Source organism: Diadema setosum, chromosome 17, assembly GCF_964275005.1.
Source record: "Diadema setosum chromosome 17, eeDiaSeto1, whole genome shotgun sequence".
Taxonomy (NCBI): Eukaryota; Metazoa; Echinodermata; class Echinoidea; order Diadematoida; family Diadematidae; genus Diadema; species Diadema setosum.
The window spans coordinates 19,052,796-19,077,619 of record NC_092701.1 but is presented as its reverse complement, the minus strand read 5'-3'; the positions used below and the strand labels follow the sequence as shown (position 1 = coordinate 19,077,619).

The window sequence follows — 24,824 nt, the reverse complement described above, 5'->3', positions numbered from 1 at the left end:
GGGTCCAGTTGGATGTGGGGTGGAACCACTTCACCGGGTTAAACACCCTGCTCTTTGCGATGAATGAATGAAGCGGGATCTTTTACGTGCATGAGCTGTGACTCTCTCTTACACGGGACCTCCATTTTATGTCCTATCCGAGGGACAGAGTGTTTTGCCTCTTGCTAGATAATGTGGTAAGGTGTGAGGAACCACTGTTTCTGTCCGGTTTCCTGCATACGCACAATGATGTTGACTGGAATGACTGCATTTTAACGAATGCCCCACACAAACAATAGTTTCACAAGCTCACACAAAAAATCAATCACTGAATGCACACTCACACAATTTTACAACTGCACCACAAGTAGGGGTCTCCCCACACTGAGCACATCTAACGCAAGAGTGCGAGACACAATTTGCACAAGCCAAGATGAAGAAAAGAGCCTAAACCCCGTAACTGTCCTCCATTCATCCCTCAAAGGGATCAATAATTCACAAGGTCTTCTACGACACAGGTGAGTGCGATGGGTGTGCGATGCCAGAGAAAACGTGTACTAATTAAAAGTATCGAGTAGAATGCTTGCTTAGTTGGTTACGATGCATCATCTGTGCATTTAATGCGGGTGACAGGTTGCGGGGTCATGTGCACACGGAAAACATAGTGAGACCTTGTAGGATTAGGAATGAATGTAATGATTAATGTGATAGTCATCACCTTGAGGCCCTATTGTGTACATGGCATCAAAGACTCTGACAAAGTATTCTAATATGAAAAACATGAGCTACAATGTATGTGGTCCTACATGCTGTTGGTATCTTTGTTAAAGTATTGTGCAAAATACACTAAATTAATGGCCTTTGTAAATGAATGCTTGATGCTTTAAAGATGTGAAAATCTGCATTTGAATGACTAAGTTCACCATTATACTCAATTAGTCTTGCAGTCAAAAGCAATATATGAACTACATGGTATATGGCATCTGAACAGTGAACACAACATAAAGATTAGCATGGTGATTTTGGTCACAGATTTCTTGATGGTAACAGCAGAATTTTAACAACTCTTGTCTGCCAAATGAGTACCTCTAATGCATTAGTACCATCTTTACACAGAACAGTCAGTAACTTTTGACAGTTTTGCATAATTTACGTGTATCAAGTTGTTGGAAAACTTTTGTGCCAGAAGTGAGTTGATAACATACCCATAGCAACAACTGACACATTTAAACTGGATTCAAAGTACTAAAAAGTAAATTTGATTACATGTACTTGTTATATAACACCAAAGATGGAAAAACAAAGTTATTACATTAATTCATTAATTAATAAACAAGTGTCTATTGTTCTTGAACAGAAATGCACACAAGCAATCCTGATGATTTGAATGGCAAATTGCTACCAGTATCGTTTCAGACAGTAGCATGCAACTTTAAACATCAAATGGATGGGAAATGCAGTGGCCCAAATAAGAAAAAGAGAGAGAGAGAGAGAGAGAGAGAGAGAGAGCAAGTCATTTGCTAAAAACCAAAGCATATCTGAATATTGATTTGAATATTAACATATAGTACTATCATAAACTATTCTATCCCTGTAAAGCTTGCTTCACGTGGGACAGAAAAACACACTTTATTCTCACGTACCGAACCTCCTGTATTCCAGCCGGACTGCCATGTGGTTGATAAACACGGCCATGGTGGTGTCAAGTGCGAAGATTTTGACAAAATGATTATATCCAAACCTGCCCTCCTGATATCCTCATGCCCGAATGGTAGACTCAACATGTGGCAAATAGCAGCTCAAGTCAGGAACAGCTCTGACAATCAATGTATCCCATTTGGAACATCATTTCAATAAATATTGCCTTTTAACATGTCATGGTATGATACCTTGCGCTTGTACAAGATAGCAATGCCCGACACAGGTACTGAACGGTGGAAAACGCCGAAGATTATTGGAAGCCCAGTGCGGGCAACGAGTAATGTCGCAACAACGGGATTAAGCAGCAAGTGTTTGGAAGTTGACTAACTCCCTCGACAACAGTGAGCAGTGAGTGTGTTTCGGCTTCCCAACCGCTAATCGCCGACGATCTACGCTGTATGATTGGGCAGGAAATCATGGACGTCTGCACTAATGACCCTTACAATCCAACCCCTTGCCCCCCTCTTGGGCATCGATGGGGATGAGGTATTGTGGACAGTGGAGAGTGTAAGAAATTTATTGTAAATGTAAGTATGACATAGATGGGTATACTCAAGCATGATCGGGTCGCACTTAACTTTTTTTTTAACTAGCCAGGCGGACTACTTAGAATCAATTTTGACACTGAAGCAATATTTTGGCTAGCCAGACGGACTAGTAACTTCAGAATTTTATGATTTTTAGCTAGTCCGACGTGATTTTGGGTGGCCAATGACCAGCGGACCATCGCCAATTTCGAACCCTGGTAATACATGTATATCATTTTAAAGAGAGTCCATAGAATCTTTCAAATCTCACTGAATGATTCAAAATGGAGCACGATCTCCTTTCTACTCCAGTTTTCCTAGCTCTATGAACTCTCTCAAATTTTCCATTTGAGATCACTCCATCAATAACTGTTAAGAGTTTCTCCACAGACAATAAATTCATTGAATGAGCAATGCTGTGCTGCATCATACTTTGTTGAAAGCATCAGTGTGGTTTGGTAACAAGACTGTTCTTGGCAAAACTGTTTGCACTTCATGTTCTCGGTGGTTAGACTTGAAAACAGAAATCCTGAAGGTGTCTCTTAACCCATTCCCTGCGGGAACTTGGCGGCCTGTGTATTAAGTCTAGATGGGGATTATTCAGTACATGGACCAGGTTAATTGTCTGGAGAGCCTATCATGAATAAGCAAATTTTCTTAAAATGTAGCTGTGTGAGATTATAAGTATGTGGAATAATTTGCAAGTAATGTTCATGTTTATGTCCACACAATGCTTAACTACGAGTGGGATTCCCCCGGCTGATTGACAGAGAGCTATGACCCTGAGATATCTCATGGATAGTAATCTTTGAGTTAACGTCAAGTTAGCTATCAAAGAGTATGTCTACATGGTGCTTAACTAAGAGCTGATCCTTGAAGATAGCTATACTTGAGGTTAAGGATCACCATCTGAGCATAAAAGTCACTTTGTCATTCATATTGCACTTCATGGTTTACACTGTAGATCAACTACAGAAAAGTTGGTTTAAAAGCATTCTCTTTTTGAGACTACAGCCTTCAAATTATGCTTGATGCTGACTTGTTTCAACACAAGTGAAAGGCAAAAATGAAAACTTTACAGTGGTTAGGGTCAGAGTTTTCTGAACCCATAAAAAAAGTTGGGTTTTTTTTTTCTTACACAATAATTGCAAACTTAATGATCAATACAAGCACAACTAATAATGCATCCAAAGGTCTTGAATTTATCACATTAGAATTAACCCTTCATATCAATAACTCTATGGATAGCTTCTAATAACTTTTATTACATCATATTCAAATGATGTAGCTCACATACAGTGGTACTTCATTGTTCATATTCTTGAACACTCTAAAAAACAAATCCATTATTTTCCCCGAAGGTAAACATTGCTATTGTATGAGTGTGTACTGCATGAGATGCCTGGATGTACCTGTGGTTTTATACCTCACATGGTGATTCAGAGCACAACAGCAGTTGCATTAATTTATGTGGTCATATGAATTCCTTCTTTCACCAGAGACTCCAACCCCAAGCACCTTCTGATCTGGAGATTCTCCCGCCTGAAACCCCTAGCAAACGGGAGACTCCAAGCTGATGTGTGCGAAGTGCGAAGTTCGTTAGGATTCTAGATGTTCTCTGGTGCTATATTAAGGCTTATTTTTTCAACATACGATAGAAATAAGTAAGAAATCCTTTCCACCGGGAGACACAGAGCCAGGGCGGGAGAAATCAAATCTCAAACGGGAGAACGGGAGATTGTGCAAAAATGAGCTTTCGGCGGGAGATCTCCCGTCGAAAACGGGAGAGTTGGAGTCTCTGTTTCACATGGCATTTTCAGCATTTTGATAAAACAGTGACTTACAAATGTACGGCGCTTCAGAAATCCACAATCATCATAGAGGGACACAAATTTGGCTAAGCACATGAAGCCATATTAAAGCAACAAGATGCTTGCCAGACACATGTCATGTACATATGTATCTCGATAATTAGTTTATCAAAGTGCAAAACTCCTCAGTGTAATTGGATGCCTGAATCACATGAACGAGTTGCCACGGCAACACCCATGCATCACTCTGAGGTGCATATTCTCGCCAAGTAGAGGATGGCATAATTACTTGCCAACCATACTATCACTATTTGTGAGATATTACACACACACACACTCTCTCTCTCTCTTTCTCTCTCACAGAGTCAAGTACGTAGTCGATTACAGGAAATCTTTTTATGAAGAGACTGGGACAAACGGGAACTCGTTAAATTGAGGGCAATTAGATGGGAATTGTTTTGCGTTGGCTGAATATAGAAACTGACGTAAGTTTTGCAAAGGGGAAAGAAGGAGATTCACCCGAATGAATCAGCACCACTCTCTCAAATAATTCTAAAAGCTGTGTTTAGAAAAAACAAAACAAAGAAACCTATTGCATTGACTACTGTATTTATACGCTGGTTCAGAGCAAACATCATTACAAATCACTTTTTTCCTCTTTGATCTGCATGCAATCATCTATTATTGTTAACAGCACTTCCAGAGCGTGGTAAAATGGCTTCAATCACTATGAATATTAAATATCAAGCACACAGTATGGTAGAAATCACATCAAAATCACACCTATACTCATACTGTTAAATAAGAAAGTTATGGGATTCTAAAATTGTACTTGTTTCCATGCAACTGTCACCTTCTTCTTCTTCTTCTTCTTCCTTGTAAGGCAATATATTGGGACTCTGGTTGATACCATTTGCTGACTAAATTGCTAGTCACCTGGGGTGAACCACAAGGGGTCTGCATCATTCATACCTGTTTTCAGGTGTGGGTATAATGTAGGGTGGACTACTTCACCAGGTTAGCCCCCTGCTGCTTGCAATGAGAGAATAAAGTGGGATTTTTTTTTCCATGCATCCCTCACACATGGGAGCCCCTATCCGAGGGACAGAGTGTTTTTTTTTTTCCCCTCTGAAACTAGAGGGGACGACATGATTACATGCAGCATTGCTCAGCTAGACTTTAATGGCAATTGAACAAGAATAAATGGATTGCAAGGCAGATGCCATGATATGAAACAGTGATACTAATATGATATTATACCATATTACTGTAGTATTATTATATATCAATGAAAATGAGGAAATGATGTCAAAATCATAAAAGTATACCACTGAAATACATGATAATCATGACCAAAATATCTTATTGTCTGCATGAAATCAGAAAGTAAAACTGAATCATCCGTTGCATCAGAGTTGTGCCTTCTTGCAAAATCCAAATGGTGATGATGACTGTCTTGTAAATGAGTTGCATGTTTGCTGGATTACCTTAAAAAAAAAAAGGTTTCTGACTTTCAAAGAAGTTTCAGGCATGAACTAACAGAATACTATTCAATATGAGTTGATGATATCATTGCCTCAGGGAATTATTTGCATTAAATGATACACATATGGTTGCAACCAACATCACGCCATAGTGAAAACCTGCCAAACTTTGAAACTCCGTAACTTTCCAAGTTTATTCAGATTCTTTTTCATTCTGTTGATACTTCTCCCTTTCTGCTCATGATATCTGATTTTATTTTAGTTTCAACAAAAAAAACAAAACTGACCAGAACTATCAGTACACGTGAGTGAAAATGAGTAACGAAAATGGGATTCCATGGGGATAAAAACCCAAGACTTCTGGCTTGGTACAGTGGTGCTCTTACCAACTGAGCTACAGTTTGGAAAGCCCTTGTATGCAGTTTGTCCCTGAAACTCCTTGAATTTCATTGCTTGTGATTTTATTTTGTGTAATCATGGTCTAATCAAGTCAACTGTCACATGGCAACTTGAAGATGATTTTGACTCAAAACTGGTTCTCTCTCTCTCCACTTTCATGACATACTTTTATTGACAGATGGGGGTCGGTCAAATTTACATTCCTGTATAAAAGGGCATTTAAAAAGAAAAAAATTCAGAACCAGAAAGACTTGAGGTTTGTCTTGCTTTGTTCTGTAAAGGTATTGCTTGTCTTGAGCGACCAAATATTGCAAAAGTGATCATTTCAAACAACTGCCAGGGAGAAAGATGATTTCAATTTGATGATGATGATAATCTCCAACAGTGGAATTTAGCTATGATGCATATAACTATGAAGCATCATGACTTTACAGGAGTAGTGGGAGTGGATAACATGCTAGTGCTATACAGTATTCATCGCATAATCGGGACAGGTTCAGGCGCGGTGGAGCACCTCAATTTGCATCTCATTATCGCCCCGTTCTATTTGAATTTCCAACGGGCATCCACGGCTGCCCGAAACTGTGTGCATGAAAAAGTCAAATCTTTACCTTCTCCTTGTGCCGCTATGCGTGCCGCTAGTAAACTCAAACTTCCCACACTATCTAAGTTTTTAAAAACCTTCCTTTTGATGAAAAAATTATGAAATTTGCTGCACTAGAACTTGAGATATTAAAGCGTTTTGAAAATCACCTCTCGCAAAACATGCTATCTGTTTTTTTCCGACTGGACTATGGCCGGGCTCCAATGTGTCCGAAATTGGCAACATAAGTTTATCAGGCCTCAATCCATGTATGGTGAAAGTTTTCGCTTGGTTCCACCTGTACTTTTTGAGAAATCAACATGTTTCTACAGGGTTTGGAATAGAAAATTGTAGTAAGCGAAACAATTGAAAATGACGTCATTTCTTTTCCCGTAATATTGGGCATGCGTGGTACGTGAGATTCAGGATTTCGTGCTCATTGTTGGTTTGCATGTGACGCAGTCAATTTTGCTGAGTGTCGCACGGCGGTGACTGCTGAGCTGCTGCCGCGCACGCTGCATGCAGCAAAGCGTTGTGTGTGCTGTGACATGCAACGCTACAGTCATGCGATTATATATACATGGGACCGACCTGTACGCTTTGCGTTCGTGTCATTTTTGACATCACCTTCTGTTTTTTTCCGACACAACCATGGCCGGGAATATTACGGTATGACATTTAAAATGCAAGCAGATAAATAAATTTCGGTGTACTTTGTTCGAATGGCGCTTTGGTTCCGCAATCACACTTCGTGAATTTTAGGATGATTTTCGAGGCATATTTTTGGTAATTTTGCTCGCCAGGTTTTCGCTAAAATTTCACATTTTATCATTGTCAAATCCTTTGATATGTTATATGTGCATATTCGGACATGTTTTCAAATTCAAACTAACTCAATTTTAATCCGAAAATAGGTTTCCTTAAATTGTTATTAGCTTGAGAAGTTGTTTACTTTTTCTCAACTACGCGAGTACATGTTGTTTACTTTATGCAAATGAGGCTCGGCTGCCGATGGATTTCTGCGAGATAATTGGGGTGCTCCACCGCGCCTGGGTTGGGAGTAGCAAACACGGCCCCTTTAAGCGGGGTGCCCGATTTCGCGATGAGCACTCACCATACACTAACTGCATACGACATGTCTAGTGCACACACACACACACACACATGATGCATACTGACGTACTGTACATGTACATGAATACACAACCACGCTACCCCTCCGCGCGACCCTCTAGCTCTCCAGAGCTCCCTGCATTCTCGCAATGATGTAGAGTAATCGCAACCGGGTTCTTCTTCTGTCACCTCTCTTCGAACAGAAAATATGTGGATTCAAAGCTAGCACTTTCTTAAACATTCGTAGAATTCTTGGACACGTAGGGCGTTCCGTATAAATACATATCCACAACCATGGGAAATGATTACCCAGAACTGATGTGGTAACGTCAATGAGAAGTCCATCAATCATTCAGTCATCACGGCTTGATTGTTTACTTGCCGCGATCACTTCACTGTACATGTGTTGTCAATATGTAGCTATCTAGCTCGCCATATATACACATGTACAGAAAAGCGAAGGCGGGCAGCGCGCTGAAATGTACGTGTACTGGATGGACGGAGGTCAAAACACACCAGTCTGAAGTTTGCTTTGTAAGTTCGATGTAAACGACAACTGATAGGGAATCTTTGAAATACTGTTGTGGTATTCTGGTAGATTTTTTGTGTAAAATATCAACAAAATCAAAGATCGCCTGAAGAAAAATTGTCCCGTTTATCAGAGGTCCCCGCCTGATTATCCAGTGAAAATAACATGCATTGGAAATGTTTCTGGGAAGCGTATGTCATTTAAGCGAGGTTCCCGATTATCAGATGCCCGATTATGCGATGAATACTGTAATTCCTAAAGGGTCAGGTAGTGCAAGGGATTGCGTTTTCTCCCTTTACTCACTCATTTCTGGTGAGTCATGATGAACAGCATGGCTCAAAATACATCTCAGAGATTTACGCCTACGTATATCTACAGTACTGCTCCTCCTACTTTTAAACATTTTTGCGATAATTGAATTCCTGGATGAGTTGCTACATACACAAAAGCAAGTGGGAAGGTATTCATAAAAAGACATATTGAAAGTTCTGTAATATTTAAAAGAAAACAAAGCCCAAATATCAATGTGGATTGAGTAAAAGCAGCAACAGAACACATCAGTGAAAGTTTGAAGAAAATCAGACTATTGATTCAGAACTTAAGAATTCTTCAAGTTTTCGTGCCATACAATGTAATTGCTGGACAAGAAGACAACTGCAATTCATAACATAATTCTCAACAACAATATAAAGGAGAATATTATAAGGAGAATTCCACAAAAATGAATTTTTCCTGAAAACATTGTAAGTTGACAGCTCTTTCATTATGCTAGAAAAGCCAAAATGATTGAATTTTCTTTGGATTTTCTTTATATTGTTGTCCATAATGATCTCATGAAGTGTAGTTGTCTCCTTGTCCAGCAATGATGACACCAAAACTTTAAAAAGCCATTTAAAACTTTTGAATTGATTGTCTAATTTCGCTCACACTTTCACTGATGTGTTCTACTATAAATATTGCTCTGCTTTCACTCAATCCACATTTACATATTGGGCTTTGGTTTTGTTGAAAATTCAGTTTTACAGGAAATCAACGAACAAATACACACACACACACTCAACTAGCACTCCCTTATCATTCCCCTTATCCAGTGCACTCATTGGAATCATGAAGAAAAAAAAATGTCTTGCAACTTTAAAAGTCTCGAAGCATTATGTATCCATGTATTATCACTTTCTACAGAATAGATCCTTTCAGTATGCTGGCACGGTATACCTTGATAGACATACAGAAGTTGATAAACCTACAGATATGAATAAATACATGATTAACTGGAGTAAAAGTAGGTAAGTAAGCAATTATTAAATGAGTATCAATGTGAGCCTTTAAAAGATCTCCAGGCTACCAAATGAGTATAATGGAAACTTTTAGTTACCATAGTGCGAGGGACAACTACTTAGAGCTATTCCTGTCCTGTGAAACAGAGTCTTGGTGTTAGATGAATTGTAGAACAGAGGGTGAGAGAGATTATCACAGGGGATTTTAGGGCAGGGTGGTTTGCAGGCAAATGCCTACCATCATTCCTGGAGCCAGGTACAAAACTCACCTCTGTGGTTTCCCCTGTCTCTGCTCCTGGTCCTCTGATGGGTGTGGTCACTGGAGTACCGCCTCCCCTGGTGGTGGTAGTCCGCCGGGGTGGAGTCAATGGACCGGGAGGACATCCCATCCGAGCTGTCTGCATAGCTGTGGTCTGTCCGACTATCGAGCAGAGCATCAGGAGATTCGTACGAGGTGTAGGACGGCGTATGCAAATTCTCCGCACTCCTGTACTGGCGTCTTGCCGGCTGACTGCTTCCATTTTGAAAGGGGGACTTTTGCGAACCTGAGTTTTCTCCCGAGTTCTCCTTGCTTCCTTTTTTCCACCTAGAGAGGCTTGGCGAGCGGAGGAGCTCGCCCATGCGGGCCCGGTTCTTCTGCAGCCTTTCACGCACAGAGGGCGCCCTTTCCTCGCCGGAGGTTGGTACACCCTCGGAAGGGTATGCAGTCTGCGGGGAGGGCTGGGGAGGGGTTGGTTTCGGGGTGGGGTTGCGTGAACCCTTGCCCTCCGTATCAGAGAGACTCTGCCTGCTTCGATTCAGCAACATGTCTGCCGCTCGCCTCAGGCTGCGCCGCGTCCTTGAGCCACGCGGTTTCATGGAAGAGGGGGGCTTGGGTTGGATTGCGCCCCCGTCACGCGGCGAGGGCGCACCCACCCCATTCTGCGTAACGGCAGCATGGCAGAGCTGGGCCGGTGTCACCGCACCGCCATCTGGGGTTCCGCTCGTGCTAAATTGGATTTCCTCATGATACGTCGTCACAGGATGGTGGCTGCTGTGGCTGAAATCTGCCGAGCCAACGTAGCCATTCTGTGGGGCTAGCACACTCCCTGCATGCTTGCCGTGTATGTAGTCACTTTGATGTGGTCTCACATAACCATGATTGTTGTTGAGCACTGGCTCTCCCTGTGAATGAAGAGGTCAAAAAAAAAAGAAGGAATGAGCTCACCATTTATCCAGTTTGTTTTCATTTTGTTATTTAGCCACTCTACCATGATAAGGTCATAATTTCTGTCAGCCTTTTAAAATCATTTTAGCATATTAAGAAAGTTTCAGAAAACACCATTCCATAGGCCACAAGTCCAAGAGAAAACTCAGCTAAATACCAAATACATCATAACATGTTGCATTGACTGCATCAGTAGGGACCGAAATCATTGATTGCCTTCCTTGAAGCTGGATTGATTAAAATGCTTCACTACTTTGTTTGTCTTATTCTTGGAAGCTTATAGACATGGTCAATAGCTCAAAATCAAACCAAACATAAGCACTTTGAAACTCATTATAACCCTTTATATGAGATAATTTTTGTCAGTTTCCACACAAGACATTGTACTGTAATGGCATCCATATCTATCTCTGCACTGACTTATAGATTCTCATGTCTAATACTACAATATTATCCAAGAATTTGTAGATTTGCTCAAGCAAAGCAAAGAAAAAAAAAGAAAGAAAAGATGTTTCTTTTCTTGTGCAGTTATAAGAAGCATGTCATTAAAAGACAAAGAAATTGCTTTCCAAGAAGTCAATCAGTTGCAATGAAAACATCTCAATGCATGAATGTAATTTAATAATTTGAATAAATATGTGATACCCGCTGCATGCTAAACATTAGAACCAGTACTGGCTGTCCGATGAAAGCTTGGTGGTCTAAGTGGATTATGAGACGCCTGTGTGGTGATCAGGAGGTCATTGGTTTGAATCCAGCTCAAGAATGTATGCCCATGATTTTTATCATGGCTATAAGTAAAACACTGATTGAATCAGAGGTTATTTACGTCAATGTAGAGTGATTTGTCAATCAGTTGCAATCAGAGACTAGTTTGTAGGTTTGTAATATAATAAGCATGATCTTGGAAGGTTTTCAACTCAATGGACCTTCCATTATGTGTGACGTCCAAATTATATTTAAAGATATTGATCATATATCGTACTGTACTTCATCAAATAATGAAGAAAGGATCTCAGATTTTAATTTCACTTTCTTTGTTTGCATGAAAACTGCGCTGGTCCTTCAGTTTCTGCATACTATGTACTGGGTATACACAGAAAATGGAAGTTAATGCACTGAAAAGCAATATCATAATCAATGTGAGTGCTGATGTCTATACTTATTCTTGTTTTTAAATGATTATGTGAAGTAGCAATGACACAAAAGTGAAACTATAGATAGCATCTCTTTGTTTACAATGGTCCATATAAAGCTACAATTGCATCCTTCAAGGAAGTGTATGAGCCAATCCATGTGCAATTTAGACAAATGTAATGATTCATGATCTATTCCGTTTGTGCTCTTGTCTTCTAGGACAGTCTAGTATGTGTTCTCTACTTCTCTTCCCAGAATGCTTTTAAAAGGGATGGTACAGTATTGGTGGAGATGAAAATTGGGCGTTAACTTTTTTGCGAGATATACCAAGAAAACACTTATGAAATAGTACAGAGCATACCATATCAAGAGGAATTCAAGGTTTATTTGATGAAAATCGGGATTGGAATAGCTGAAACATCTAAAAACAAAGTAAAACAAAATGATCGTAATAAAAAGTGGGTCCCACATTTTATTAGGATCACTCTTTTTTGGATATCCCAGCCATTTCAAAATCAATTTTCATCAAATAAATGTTGAAATCCTCTTGGAATTGCATGCTCTTTCATATTTCATACGAGGTTTCTCACTATCTCATCAAAAAATGATAAAAACCTGAAGTAAGTCTCAATCAAAACTATACAACCCCTTTAAAGTGGAAATCCAGTCCAAATATAAGTTAGTCTGATATGATAAGAAAGAGTAAAATATTACGAGTGCAACGGTATAAATTTGATCGTAATCTGATGAAAAATAAGGAAGTTATGACATTTTGAAATTTTGCAATTCTTGGGGAAAACAGTTCTTGAACAGTCAATATGAATATAATAAAACAAATGGCAAAGTGAGCATGTTATTCCCTCACAACTTACCATACACTTTGTACATAAAATTTTGAAATTTTCTGTTTTTCATTCAAACGCATTTATGCCCGTGGCTCAAATCCTCATATATATCAAATTGATCACTATTTTGAAGGTATTCAATCAGGAATAACGTCATGTTTCATACTTCAATGACAGAACCATTGAATTTTCGTCATTTTTTGTACATTTAATCAATAGAAAATTTTGAGGGTATGACATGGCTAGCTCACTCATGTGCATATTCATACCCACCGTACAAGAACTGTTTTGAAGAATTTATCAAAATTTCATAACTTTCTTTTTTTCCATCCGATTTCAGTCAAATTTTTACCATTGAACTCGTAAAAATTTACTCTTTTTTTATCAGACTAACTTATATTTGGACTGGATTTTTCTCTTTAAGTGAAGGCAAAGCTACATATATATGTAAATAGACAATTGGGCACATGTTGTATACTTGTACCATAAGACATGGAGACAGTAGGCTGGTTTAATTAGGATTACTGGTAATATCTACGTACAGAACTCCCTCTCCCTCCAAAACAGAGTAATAAAGTTACTGAGTGTTCAGTTCACCTGCTTCTATTTAATCAATCTTAGCACTCAGAATCAACGTTTTGCTGCACTGGCATCACAGACGATGCTTTAGTATGGAAGATGAATACGGGAGGTCCACCCTGAAAATAAGTTCAAGATTGTGAACAGATGCAGAAAAATGAGAGGACCATCAAGAAAGTAGTGATTTTTTTTTTATGGTTTTGATCAAACAAGTGTAAATAGGCAACATCAAGATGTTGCATGGGAGCTCTCCTTCTATTTGCCCTGTGCATAATATTCCATAATTTTTTTTTTTTTTTTTTTTTAACCGTAATTAAAGACGGAATGAATTTTTCTACATGACGTCTTGCCTACTAAATATACAGGAAAACTCTCTGGTTGTCAAAAACAACTCTTTTTTTCCCCACAATTGTATGCCTATGATATGGAAAGTGATAGCAAACTGACCTATTTTCTATGCATCTGATATATGAGTCATGAATGCAAATGTATTAAATTCAGTTTTATAGTTGTGTTCAAGGCAGGTTAAACTACAATTCCTGTGACCTGTTCACCTACAGTTGCAGGGCAAATAACACTGTCGGGCAAGAGATCCCTGAATTGGCACTTAACAGCATATCTTTGGTTATATCTACCCTACTTCAAGGTGTACAAGTAATCAGCATTTACTTTTAAGTCTAGCCTGCCTACAATGTGCATCCCATAATTGTACCCACACTTCATATAGTGAACAGAACACACATCAGAGCTACAATTAGTGAACTATTAACTTCTACAAACAAGTTTGCGACTGATCGGAGCAAAGATGACACTTGGTTTAAATGCTTTGTCAGTATATTTCCCAATTTGTGAAAGGAAATTATTATTATAATTTTTTTTAAAGGAAGTTGTTTGATATCTTTCAATAAAATCCTGCAGGATCAAAGCAACTGGTTAGAAGGAAGTGAGGGTTAAAAAAAAATATATTGTTCCTCACTCTTAGTGTTCTGTGAAAACTTTTTTGATGATAATGAGCTGAACAAGACCATGCATGTACTTCCTTTCAGCTTGGCTGATGGCACATGTGCTGTGAATACAAGACCCACATGCATGTACTTTGGAGGTATGAATGAACTTTGCCAAGATTTATGAATAAAACTAGTCCATGATATAAAACCATTGAATTTCAATTACAAAGCATCAAACATGATCAAAGACTATGAAGCAATTGAACAATCACCTTCAATAACTGAGGTTTATGAAGAAATATAAATGCCAAATCATGCACATTTAAATTACACTACATTTCTGCGCTTCCTGAATCATGCCAATCCTGCTACTTACGTTAGACTCTTCATCAGAGTCCCATACATCCAAGTCAATGTTTCCAATATCAAGAACACCCTCCATCGCAGGAACAAGACATCGTTTTGATCACACGAACGAACATCTTTTCAGATTTATATTTTATACACAGAGGAATAATCCCATCAGACAGCAAGACCAGAACCCAAAGAAACAGCAAAGTTATTCCTTGCAAACTGAAGCAATTCTGAAAGTCCAAGCACCAACGATAGACACTACATATCGCTCCAGCCCTCCAGGTCAGAATACTTGACACCCAATGCCAGCACAGATCACCTCCAGCAGAACAAGCATTCGATAATTCCTATTGTCTCTTCTTGTGAACTCATTCTGCGCAGTTGACTTTGGAACCAAGTCTAGATTCCAACGTTCCACAAAATTTCTCATATCTTTTGAATGACTGTCTCATCGATCTGATTATTTGGACTTTGCACATCAATCAACAGGTGAGCGTGTGTACCTAAGACAGATTCTGATAGGGGTGCTCATCAAACAATTTGGGTTTGATGATCATAGATTGCTCTTTGTGCTGCTTATCATGCAACACGTGAAAAGTAGAGATATAAACAAAAGAATTCCCGGCAAAGGCCATTGTGGCATGGCATGATTACTTTCTTGTCTTTTTCAATTGCGGAAAAGTCAAACAAATTAAAGAACCTGTGAGTAACATGGAAGCAAGATGCATTTTACCTCTCACGTGCTCAACTCATTCTTGGTTATCAAAATGGTTAGAACTGGACGACTAATTGATGCTGATGGAATACTGAATTTATGACAAACTTCATAGTATGGCCAATCTTTATAATATGCAGGTATACTGTAAAACGAGGAATGTTCGTGTGCCTTTCAATTTCGCGAGCGCCAAGATTCGCGAAATTAAAATGCACATAAAATTTCTTGTCTACACTACAATGTATATTATGCATTGAACGCCAGTGGCAATTCGCGAATATTTCATGCCACGAAAAAGGCCGTCGGCTCCAATTTGCGAAAATTTCATGCCGCGAATCTGTTTTACAGTACAGTGTATGCCATCGTGTATGTCATTTCTTAACCATCACAATAAGTGTACTTGTAGATTACAAATCAATACATAAATATAGTACTAACAGACTTGGGACACGAAGTGACTGGTGAACAATGCACAAGATATGTTCTTAATGAACTCTGATCTGGAATTACAAATGTACAAATATATGAACAGATTTTGCTAATCCTCCTGTCATGTCTTATTAACAGACATGATGCATTCAAGTACCCCCCGCAGAGACACTTTTTTTTTCTTTCATGCTTGATTTTAGGAAAAAGGCCATCACTTGAGTGATACAGTACTCGTACTCCTGTTTGATAAGAAAGTCTTTGGGACCGGCAGTTTTCTTTCATTATAATGAAATTTTGTAATTGACAATCACAGCACAGTATAAAGACATGTGTAGAGGTAATAATTTGGGGGCCTGGACTTCTATTTTGTTGTACCGAGAATTTCATTAGGCTGCTTTCACATAGAAGTATACTATTCGGGTATTCGGGCTCGTTTTTCGAGGGCACGCGAATAGCTTGAATCGAACGATAGGATTTCCTCACACCGGTTCACATAAGAGGGCACTATTCGAAAGTACCGAATACCTGTGAAAAGTATAGCAAAGCGGGAATCGAACTTGTTCGATTTTCTTGCAGCATATACCGTCTCTCGTTTATGAAATAATGACACTTTTGGTCTGGATTTGCCCGTTAGCAAATATAAGCATGTAGACCGACATTCTGATGCAGTTTAGAAATTGTTTATAAAATTTGCTGCGATGTAGGAGAAAGAAATCCTCACTACATGGGATGGTGAGTTGACGGTGCGGGTGATGGTGTATTCGGTGCTCGAATAGCGAAAAGCGAATAGCGAATACCGAATACTTCTATTTGAAAGCAGCCTCATAATCGTGTTCGTTATAACAGGAGTGCACTGTAATGACAATTTCCTGTGCAAGCAGTATCAATCAGATGCAAAACATTTCCATCTCAAGCTTTCGTCAGCAACAATCACAGCAGCATGGTCAACTACACTTGTGTAAGATCAGAATGTGTAATGCAGAATGCAGAGAGATTTAGAATAGTTTGGACAGCTCAAAATTAGTTAGTTGAGTATCATTTAATATAGCCTCTGCTTTAAGGATGGGTATAAAAAAAAAATAATGTGCTTAGCTGAATTATGTTGGACAAATACAAGATCCGTCTTTTAAATATTGCACAAAAATAGAGATCGCAATACCTAGCTCAACAGAAACACTCATCCCTGGTTTCTGTTTAACTCAGGAAATGAGGCATGAAGAACAAAAAAAAGGTTGAGTAGAACTACGTACATTTCATTGACTGAAGTATTTTAATATGGCTAAACAAGTGTAAGAAAACTTAGATCCAGAGACATATTCAATCTAGCAATACCGGTACGGTACCATTTATATCAAAGTGAATGATAAATGTTCAGTGTTACCCATTTACACCAAATAATTACACCGTGTTACATGAACGAGTAGGGTAGTATGAAAGGTTATTAATGCAGAGGTTTTTAATAGCACTAGAAATCTAGTTGTGATCTCACTCTAACTTAAGTATCTCCAATTTCTCCAATTTTACTACCTGTCTATTTGGGTTTATTTTGGCTATTATTGTCGTAAACCAGTGATTTCAATTTGTTTTTGTCAATGGTACATTCCCTAATTAATAAGGTATATTTTAGACATAGGCCTACAGTATATTCAAGATGGCAGCATTTGTATTCTAGCCAACTGAGTGAAGGACTACCTGGTTATTCTCGTGTACGTGTTTATGGGGCGATTGTTGCTGATGACCATAGTAGTGAGCGGATTGCTGCCCGGCCTCTCTCGGGGACCGAGGCGACGGCGTGCCGCTGATCATGAAACCGCGCCCGTACACCAACGGACTTGTCCGCCCATTTCGCTGGCGTGGATGCTCAACTTTCACGCTCTCCTGCCGGTAGTCGTACGAATTCGCCGGCCCCTGGTAGCCGCCACTCGGTACTGGGGATATTCCACCACGGAATTCGGGCGGTGGAGTGATTGGAGTGTAGATATCCATCTGAGTTGAACCAGGGGAATAAGAAGGATAGCCATTTGGAATGGGAGTCGACGACGACTCGGGAACCACCAGATCCTGCCTCATCGAAGACACGAGAGCCGCCACGGTGGGATCGAAATTTTGCCCAGTCGCGGATATCTGCTGGCCGCCGCGATGAATGGGCCGCCCAGAATAATGGATAGCGTTCATGTTTTCAGACTATAAACTCAACTACATATCCGCCAGAAGGTCATCACAATCGAATGTTGACATTACGCTTCTCTTAAATCCTCGAAATTCCGACGGTGTCACATAGAAAGTGTCATATTCCATACGTCAGCCGGTTTCACCTGTTGTCTCTTTTTGAACATGGCGTCTGCCGTATTGTTGCTAGATGTACACTCTATTATGCATGCAAATATTTGTCACATGACGTCATCATCCAATCCCCTTTCAAAGAAGTTGGCTTCAATGAATATCCATGATATGTAAATTAGATGGTTGCCATTGACCGATTGCGGGCTATTCAAGCGTTTATCCCTTCCTTGTTCTCGATCCAACGAAAAAGTAAAGCTTCAATGCTGCAATTGTGTCATATTTGAAAAGACGCAAATCGATTTGAGCCCTCTTCCCTTTTATCAATTAGGTAAAGTGCCCGCCATGCACTTAACGAAGTCTTTGTGGAACCAGATTTCTTATGGCAATGAAGGTACCGCAGCGTGCGTGCAATGGAAGCCAATGTAAACATATAAGCTGGTGACCGCTAGTAAAACTTTTCGCAGAATTTGACTCAGCTGTGAGAACCAAACAACAACCACCACAGTCTGATGTTAAAATGGAGCATTAAACCTCTAGCTTCGAGAGTAGCTTTGTTTTCATTATGATCGTAATTGCATTTATGTTTCAATGTTTCCTTGTTTTGTGTACATGGTAAGTAAGATTTTGAATTTTCAAATATAATGTAGTATGTACCGATTTTCTGGATAGGTCTAACCTATTTATGACTTCCAAGTAAATTTCCACGATTTAAAGTTCCACAACCTCAACCTAGTAGGGCATTGTTGGTCTCCGTAGATTAACAAGTTATGGAAATTACACAAGACTGCATCACTCCAACGACATCAATCAAAATCACACAATGCTTAGGCTATATAATATGAGGACATGTTCAATATTGATTTGCTCAAACTAGAATATGCTTGGATTTCTGTGTCTTTTTTCAGTGGTAAGATTTTGGGAATAATTCGAATGATCTGATGATAAATGACTGAAAATGATTTGAAATGATTCCGATGGTGAGTTTATCCCGTTTCAATCTGTCCCGTCGTTGTAAGGATTAAGCGATAGCTGATAATCTCAAGATTTCTTTATTAAGGAGAGTATTTAAATAACTTGTTAAATCATCGACACAATCAATCTGAATGAACGTTTATACATGTACCCGTGTGCAAAGGGCGCTTGAGATGACATCAAAACACGTCATAATCAATGATTTGCATATTGACGAGATCATGATCGGCCGCCACAAGTCCGCCTGAATTTATTTCCTTAAATTATCTTATGAAACTTCTATAATATGTTCAAAACTGAATTCTCCTTAACTGGTCTTCGCCGAAGGATGGTGATACTTTCATTCTTCTGTTCGTTTTACTTCCGGCAGCTTGTTGTATCAAAGTCACTCCTGACAGGGATCTATTTTTAATCAATGGATTTATTTCTCAATTCTCCAAAAAAAAAAAGAAAAAAAAAAAAAAAAGATAGTTTCATCAAGTAGGCGTACAAAGAGCTAGATATCACGCATGATTGCAGTGAAATAGTTTAGATTGCACAAGACTGTCTAAAGGAAACATCTCGTCAAGAAGAATAGTTGGGACATGATGAAAAAAGTATGCTCAGAATCCGGGACGAATTAAGACTTTTTTTTCCCTCCCCTTCCCTTCCCGTCAAGCTTCCCTCTAAATAAACCAAAAATAGTTGTTTTTTCTCACTTCACAATCACTTTCCTATTCTTAGATTCTAAACCCATATTTCCCTACCCCTCCTTCCCACTCAGAAAAAAAAAGAAAGAAAGAAAATGTGATAACAATCCGAGACGGATGAACAGGAATTCTATGAAATGTCTAATTTCGTCTATAGTAGGCTTACACACACGTCATGTCCTCGAGTGTGGACAAACTAACACCAGAAAGAAAGTAAGACAGAAAGATATAGATGTAGTTATCTTTCAATATTGGAGATATTGCAGTGCATATACAGTATAAAAATACAGTCTAAAAATATAACATCTTACCTCTCTTTTGCAGAAAAACCCCATTCAATTTGATTAAGTGGTCACAGAGAAGTGTGGGTCGTTGTAAAGCATGTCATCGGTATGTTTCTTCCAAGCTTAGCATTTGGATGCTCTTGGAACTGCAGGAGATGAGAATTGTGCTTTTAACTTTTTGTGAGATACCAAGAAAACACTTATGAAACAATACAGAGCATACCCTTTTAAGGGGAATTCAAAGTTTATTTGATGTAAATCGGGTTTGGAATGACTGAAACATCCAAAAACAAAGTAAAACAAAGAGATCGTGATAAAGTGTGGGTCCGGCACTTATTAGATTCGCTCTGTTTTGGATATCTCAGCCATTTCAAACCAATTTTCATCAAATAAACATTGAATTCCTTATGGAATTACGTTCTCTTTCATATGGTGTTTCATAAGAGGTTTGTCATTATCTCACCGATAAATGTTAGAAACCTGAAATTAGGTCTCAACCAAAACTAGACAATCCCTTTAATATGTGAACACAATGGACAGAACTTTGAGGGAAGGCATTCTAACATGCTCTGCAAGGATCTTCAGTTCTCTTTGACCACTAAAGCAAATGGGAATGGGGTCTTCTGTAAGATGTGGGTGATAAAAATAGTTTTATATACCCTGAATTGTATTTGGATTGATTCACTATCTTTGTAGTTATCGTTGCGGAGGGTCCCGTTGTATATAATAATAATAATAATAATAATAATAATAATAATAATAATAATAATAATAATAATAATATATATATATATATATATATATATATATATATATATATATATATATATATATATACATGTATATATATATATATATATATATATATATATATATATATATATATATATATATACATGTATATATATATATATATATATATATATATGTTTGTTTGTTTTTTTTTTTGGGGGGGGGCAGGATACGGTATATATAGGGCATACTCATTAACGGTTGTGTGTGTGCCTGTGTTTGTGTGTGAATGTGCGTAATAGTCGTCGTTCCGTAAAGCTGTCGTTATGTTATATTGCATGTCTGTCTGTCATGTCTATGTCTGAGCACGAATATGCCTATAAAGTTTGATAAGCTTGAGTTAGCACCCACCATATTATGCAACTTAGGTCCGGAATATCTCACTGAGTATTCTAAATAAAGCGAATCTAAATGAGAGGGATCATTGCAGCGGTTGGTAACAGCTTGAATGCAAGTGAAACCTAAGATATGCATATGTATTTCTGGGGGTTTCTAGTCAAAGCTGATATTTTCTTTTATCGCTGCATTTCCTTTGTAGTATTTTCAGTCACTATGATATCTCTCACATTGTATGTATGAGTAAAGTATAGCACGCAATTCCACTGTCTTACCATTTCGTTTGACTTAATGGGCTATCGAAATTAGAACTGCGTCACCTAGCCTTTACAATAACTTATGATTAAAATATAACACACTAATTGTTCATGAATATAAGTTTCTCCTCTCATGAGTGGTTAAATCGATTGAAATACTGATATCTGTGTGAAATAATGTTCTACCCATGAACATGACGCACGATGATCTATTCTGCCATCAAATATACCAATGGGGTTTCGGTCCTTTCTTTTGCAGTGTGTATATAGCACGCCATGCGGTTTCTGTGCAAATCGATACTCAAAGCACACAGTCGGTTCAAAATTAATTCATTGCATTTCATTTATATCTACGAATCCTTTAATTGAATTGTTGATTTTGTAGATGTTTCGGAAATGAACGCTAATAACCACAGCTAAAGGCGTCTCAAATTACTACGGGGCAAAGTTAAAATCTATAAATAAGTTTATGAAATCAATATGCGTCGAGTTCTGCGTGGAAATGATTTGCAGTGAATTACATTAATCATGAGAAATACGTAATTAGCTACGCAGAATATGTTTTTGATGATGCTATGGTAATGTATTTATGATTAGTGACAATTCTGGAGATTGTAAACACGAATGGTTGATGATAAAAAGATTTGTTTCTGACAATTCAAGATGTGGTACTTAATTGCTTTGACTATACTCGCTTCATGTTCTATTCTCCGTCTCTTTATCTCTCTCTCTCTCATCCTTCTCTTTATATCTTTCTTTTCATCCCGCAATACTTTCAAATCGTTACATTACGTCAAATGAAGTTGTATCTCAAGGAGAGCTTATACTTAATCTTTATATGCTAGGGCCTCTTTTGCTTGTCTGTCGATGTCTTTCAAAAACAAACCAAAATAAAACACAACACGGTTCAGTTATTCCATGAAAAGAATATGAAAATAATTGAAAATATTAACTTCCACCGAATCGAGGCGGCGTTTTAAAAGTTGCATTATTTTTGTGGCCGACTGCGGCTATACGCAGCGGGTTCGTCAGAAACCTATTCATGGTACATCCAGTTTGCATCACACAGATTTTTTGTAGATATTAATCTATCATTACATATTTCTCAAATAAGAACGTGTTGTCAGCATACCTTTGACTTCCAAAAGTTCAAATAAATCAAGTGAAATCTATGTAAATCCCAATTCATAGCACCCCGCCCCTTTCCATACATAACGCGTTTTCTTCTACCTACCTCTTGGATACATCCAATTCCAGAGCGGGTTTCAGAAGAGCGCCATCTATCGGCAAAAGTCACACAATTGCCAAGTTGAACTCCCTCTACGTGTAGTAAATGGTGATTTTTTTTTTTTCTATGATTGTGATTGATGTAATTCAGTGATTGCCGAGCGCAGACTGAAGCCGCAGAATGTTTTGTGGTTGTTTTTTTTTTTTCATTGTGTGAATTGTGTGTGTGTGTGTGTGTGTGTGTGTGTGTGTGTGAATGGGGGGGCAATAGTTTACGCCCTTCGCACGGGCAAATTTCCAGACGGAACCAACGGAACGTTATGGGTTTTGTTTTTATTTTTGTTTTTTCAAGAGCCAAAAATGGGGGGGGGGGGGTGGGGGCTACTCCCATCTGGTTCTGTGTTACTTGTATGGTAGTGAGAAGTTTCGATGCTATGACATAATGTTAGACAAGTAAATTAAAGTATAGGACCTGAAGATTCACATAGACATTTCATTGAAGACCCCACTAGGCCACCACTCTGGTAAGTGTGTGTGTGTGTGTGTGTGTGTGTGTGGGGGGGGGGGGGGGTTAGATGTGTGAGGACTATTAAATCTCTAATTCAATATTTTTAAGGGGTTCAATATTTATTTTCTTATTTTTTTATGTAGGCATGTGTCTTCACTAGTTTGTATTTGTGTTCTATGGTCTACGCAGTGATGAAAATATGGTACGAAATGTGATACATATATTTAAAAAGAATAATTGAATACGATTCTGAGTGCTAGCAACAAGCATAACAACAACAGAAGATAACAAAAGTAAACACACATGAATGAGAACAACAACTGCATCACACAACAGAGACATAATGGAAACACATGCTTAGTTCACTTACACATATCTTCATAACCACAGAATACATCACATAGAGATATCCAAAGCTCTTTTGAGAAGAAATATCCATATCTTTATTCAATAAAAACTTTGAATAAAAATATCATTAAAATGTATATCCATCAAGTCATATGTCGCTTCATACTTCACATACATAAAATGTGTATAAAATCTAATGAGTGCTGCATGCACCTAAAGATCTATCTGATTTTCATCAGAGTAATTATTATTATACTATCTTGGACGGGTCTGCACTTTTGAGTGTTTTTTCTGACAGACTCTAGTATATGGTGCCATACTAATGCTGTGAATTATCATCATCATTTATAGCTTTATTCACTCTTTACTTTCTGTGTGGTAAACTATTCTCTTCAGCCTCATTCAATGTCAAAATTTATCACATCACATTCCATGATAGCACTAAAAAAAAAGAAATACTAGTGTGAGTTACATAAAAAAGATCAGTTTCTGACCTGTCTGCAACTTTCCCCATATTAGACAATGCAATACTGAATCAGATACAGTCCTCTATCTCATCATATTTCTCATTTCTGCAATATGAATATATGAATAACATGAATATGCAAATATCATGTATATATGCATATATATATATATAATTCCCTTCAGTGCCTCTGCACTCCAAGAAATTACAAAAGAACAAAAACGGTGCAGCTTTACATCCTGCTCTTGACTGAAGCACAAGAAGCCTTCCTGAACAAGTACATGTGACCAATTGAACAAGTAATTGTGACCCGTAAAATAGAGAGTACAAAATCAAAGGGATCTGGAAGGAAATCTTGCTGCTGCTCTGATTTACGCTAAGCATCACATAGAAACAACACTGGAATTGACAAGGAACAAAAATGACACAGATGAATAAAGAGATGAATTAAACATGATTGATCAGATGAACCACTTAAACTACAACTACTGTTTTGCCACTATTTCAGATCCTACGGATTGACTGGAAGGTCCATATTGATGTACGGATGGAGAACAGAGTCAGTGGACAGGAAGTAGATGCATCCAAATGGTATATCTTCCAATCACGGAATTGCACAGATTTGCTAAATTTCATTGATGAAATATACTCACAGTATCATGTTTTCTTCTTTCTTCGACAATTTTTCTAGAAGTCTTTAAAACATGAAAATGAAGCCTCAAAAAAAAGAGCAAATTTCAGGAAGATCATGATTTGTGAAAACTGAACGTAGCATAATAACAACACCACTCCTCTCCGATCCCTCTGAAAAGAAGAAGAAGAAAAAATACATATATATGTGTAAATATATATATATATATATATATATATATATATATATATATACATACCAATGTATCATTGTGATTGTTCTTGACACTCTGAGAAGGGCTGTACTGTCTAAGCTCAAATCTATTAAAAAACATGTTGGACAATCAAGTACAACCTCTCCCCCCCCCCCCCCCCACCCACCCAGGTCCCAAATTTGTAGTAAGATAGTTGCTTGG

The 24,824-nt window shown here is 38.3% G+C and overlaps 1 protein-coding gene across 1 annotated transcript in view; it reads right to left on the bottom strand.

Moving 5' to 3' along the window:
• Positions 1 to 17,824, bottom strand: part of LOC140240932 (uncharacterized) — an 88,809-nt gene extending 70,985 nt beyond the window's left edge. The window contains exons 1-2 of the mRNA XM_072320703.1: positions 17,306 to 17,824; positions 9,673 to 10,567 (exon numbers count right to left, since the gene is read on the bottom strand). Of these exons, the coding sequence (XP_072176804.1) occupies positions 9,673 to 10,567; positions 17,306 to 17,791 (1,381 nt within the window). The 5' untranslated portion in view covers positions 17,792 to 17,824. The remainder of the gene's footprint in view (positions 1 to 9,672; positions 10,568 to 17,305) is intronic.
• Between the last annotated feature and the right edge of the window lie 7,000 nt (positions 17,825 to 24,824).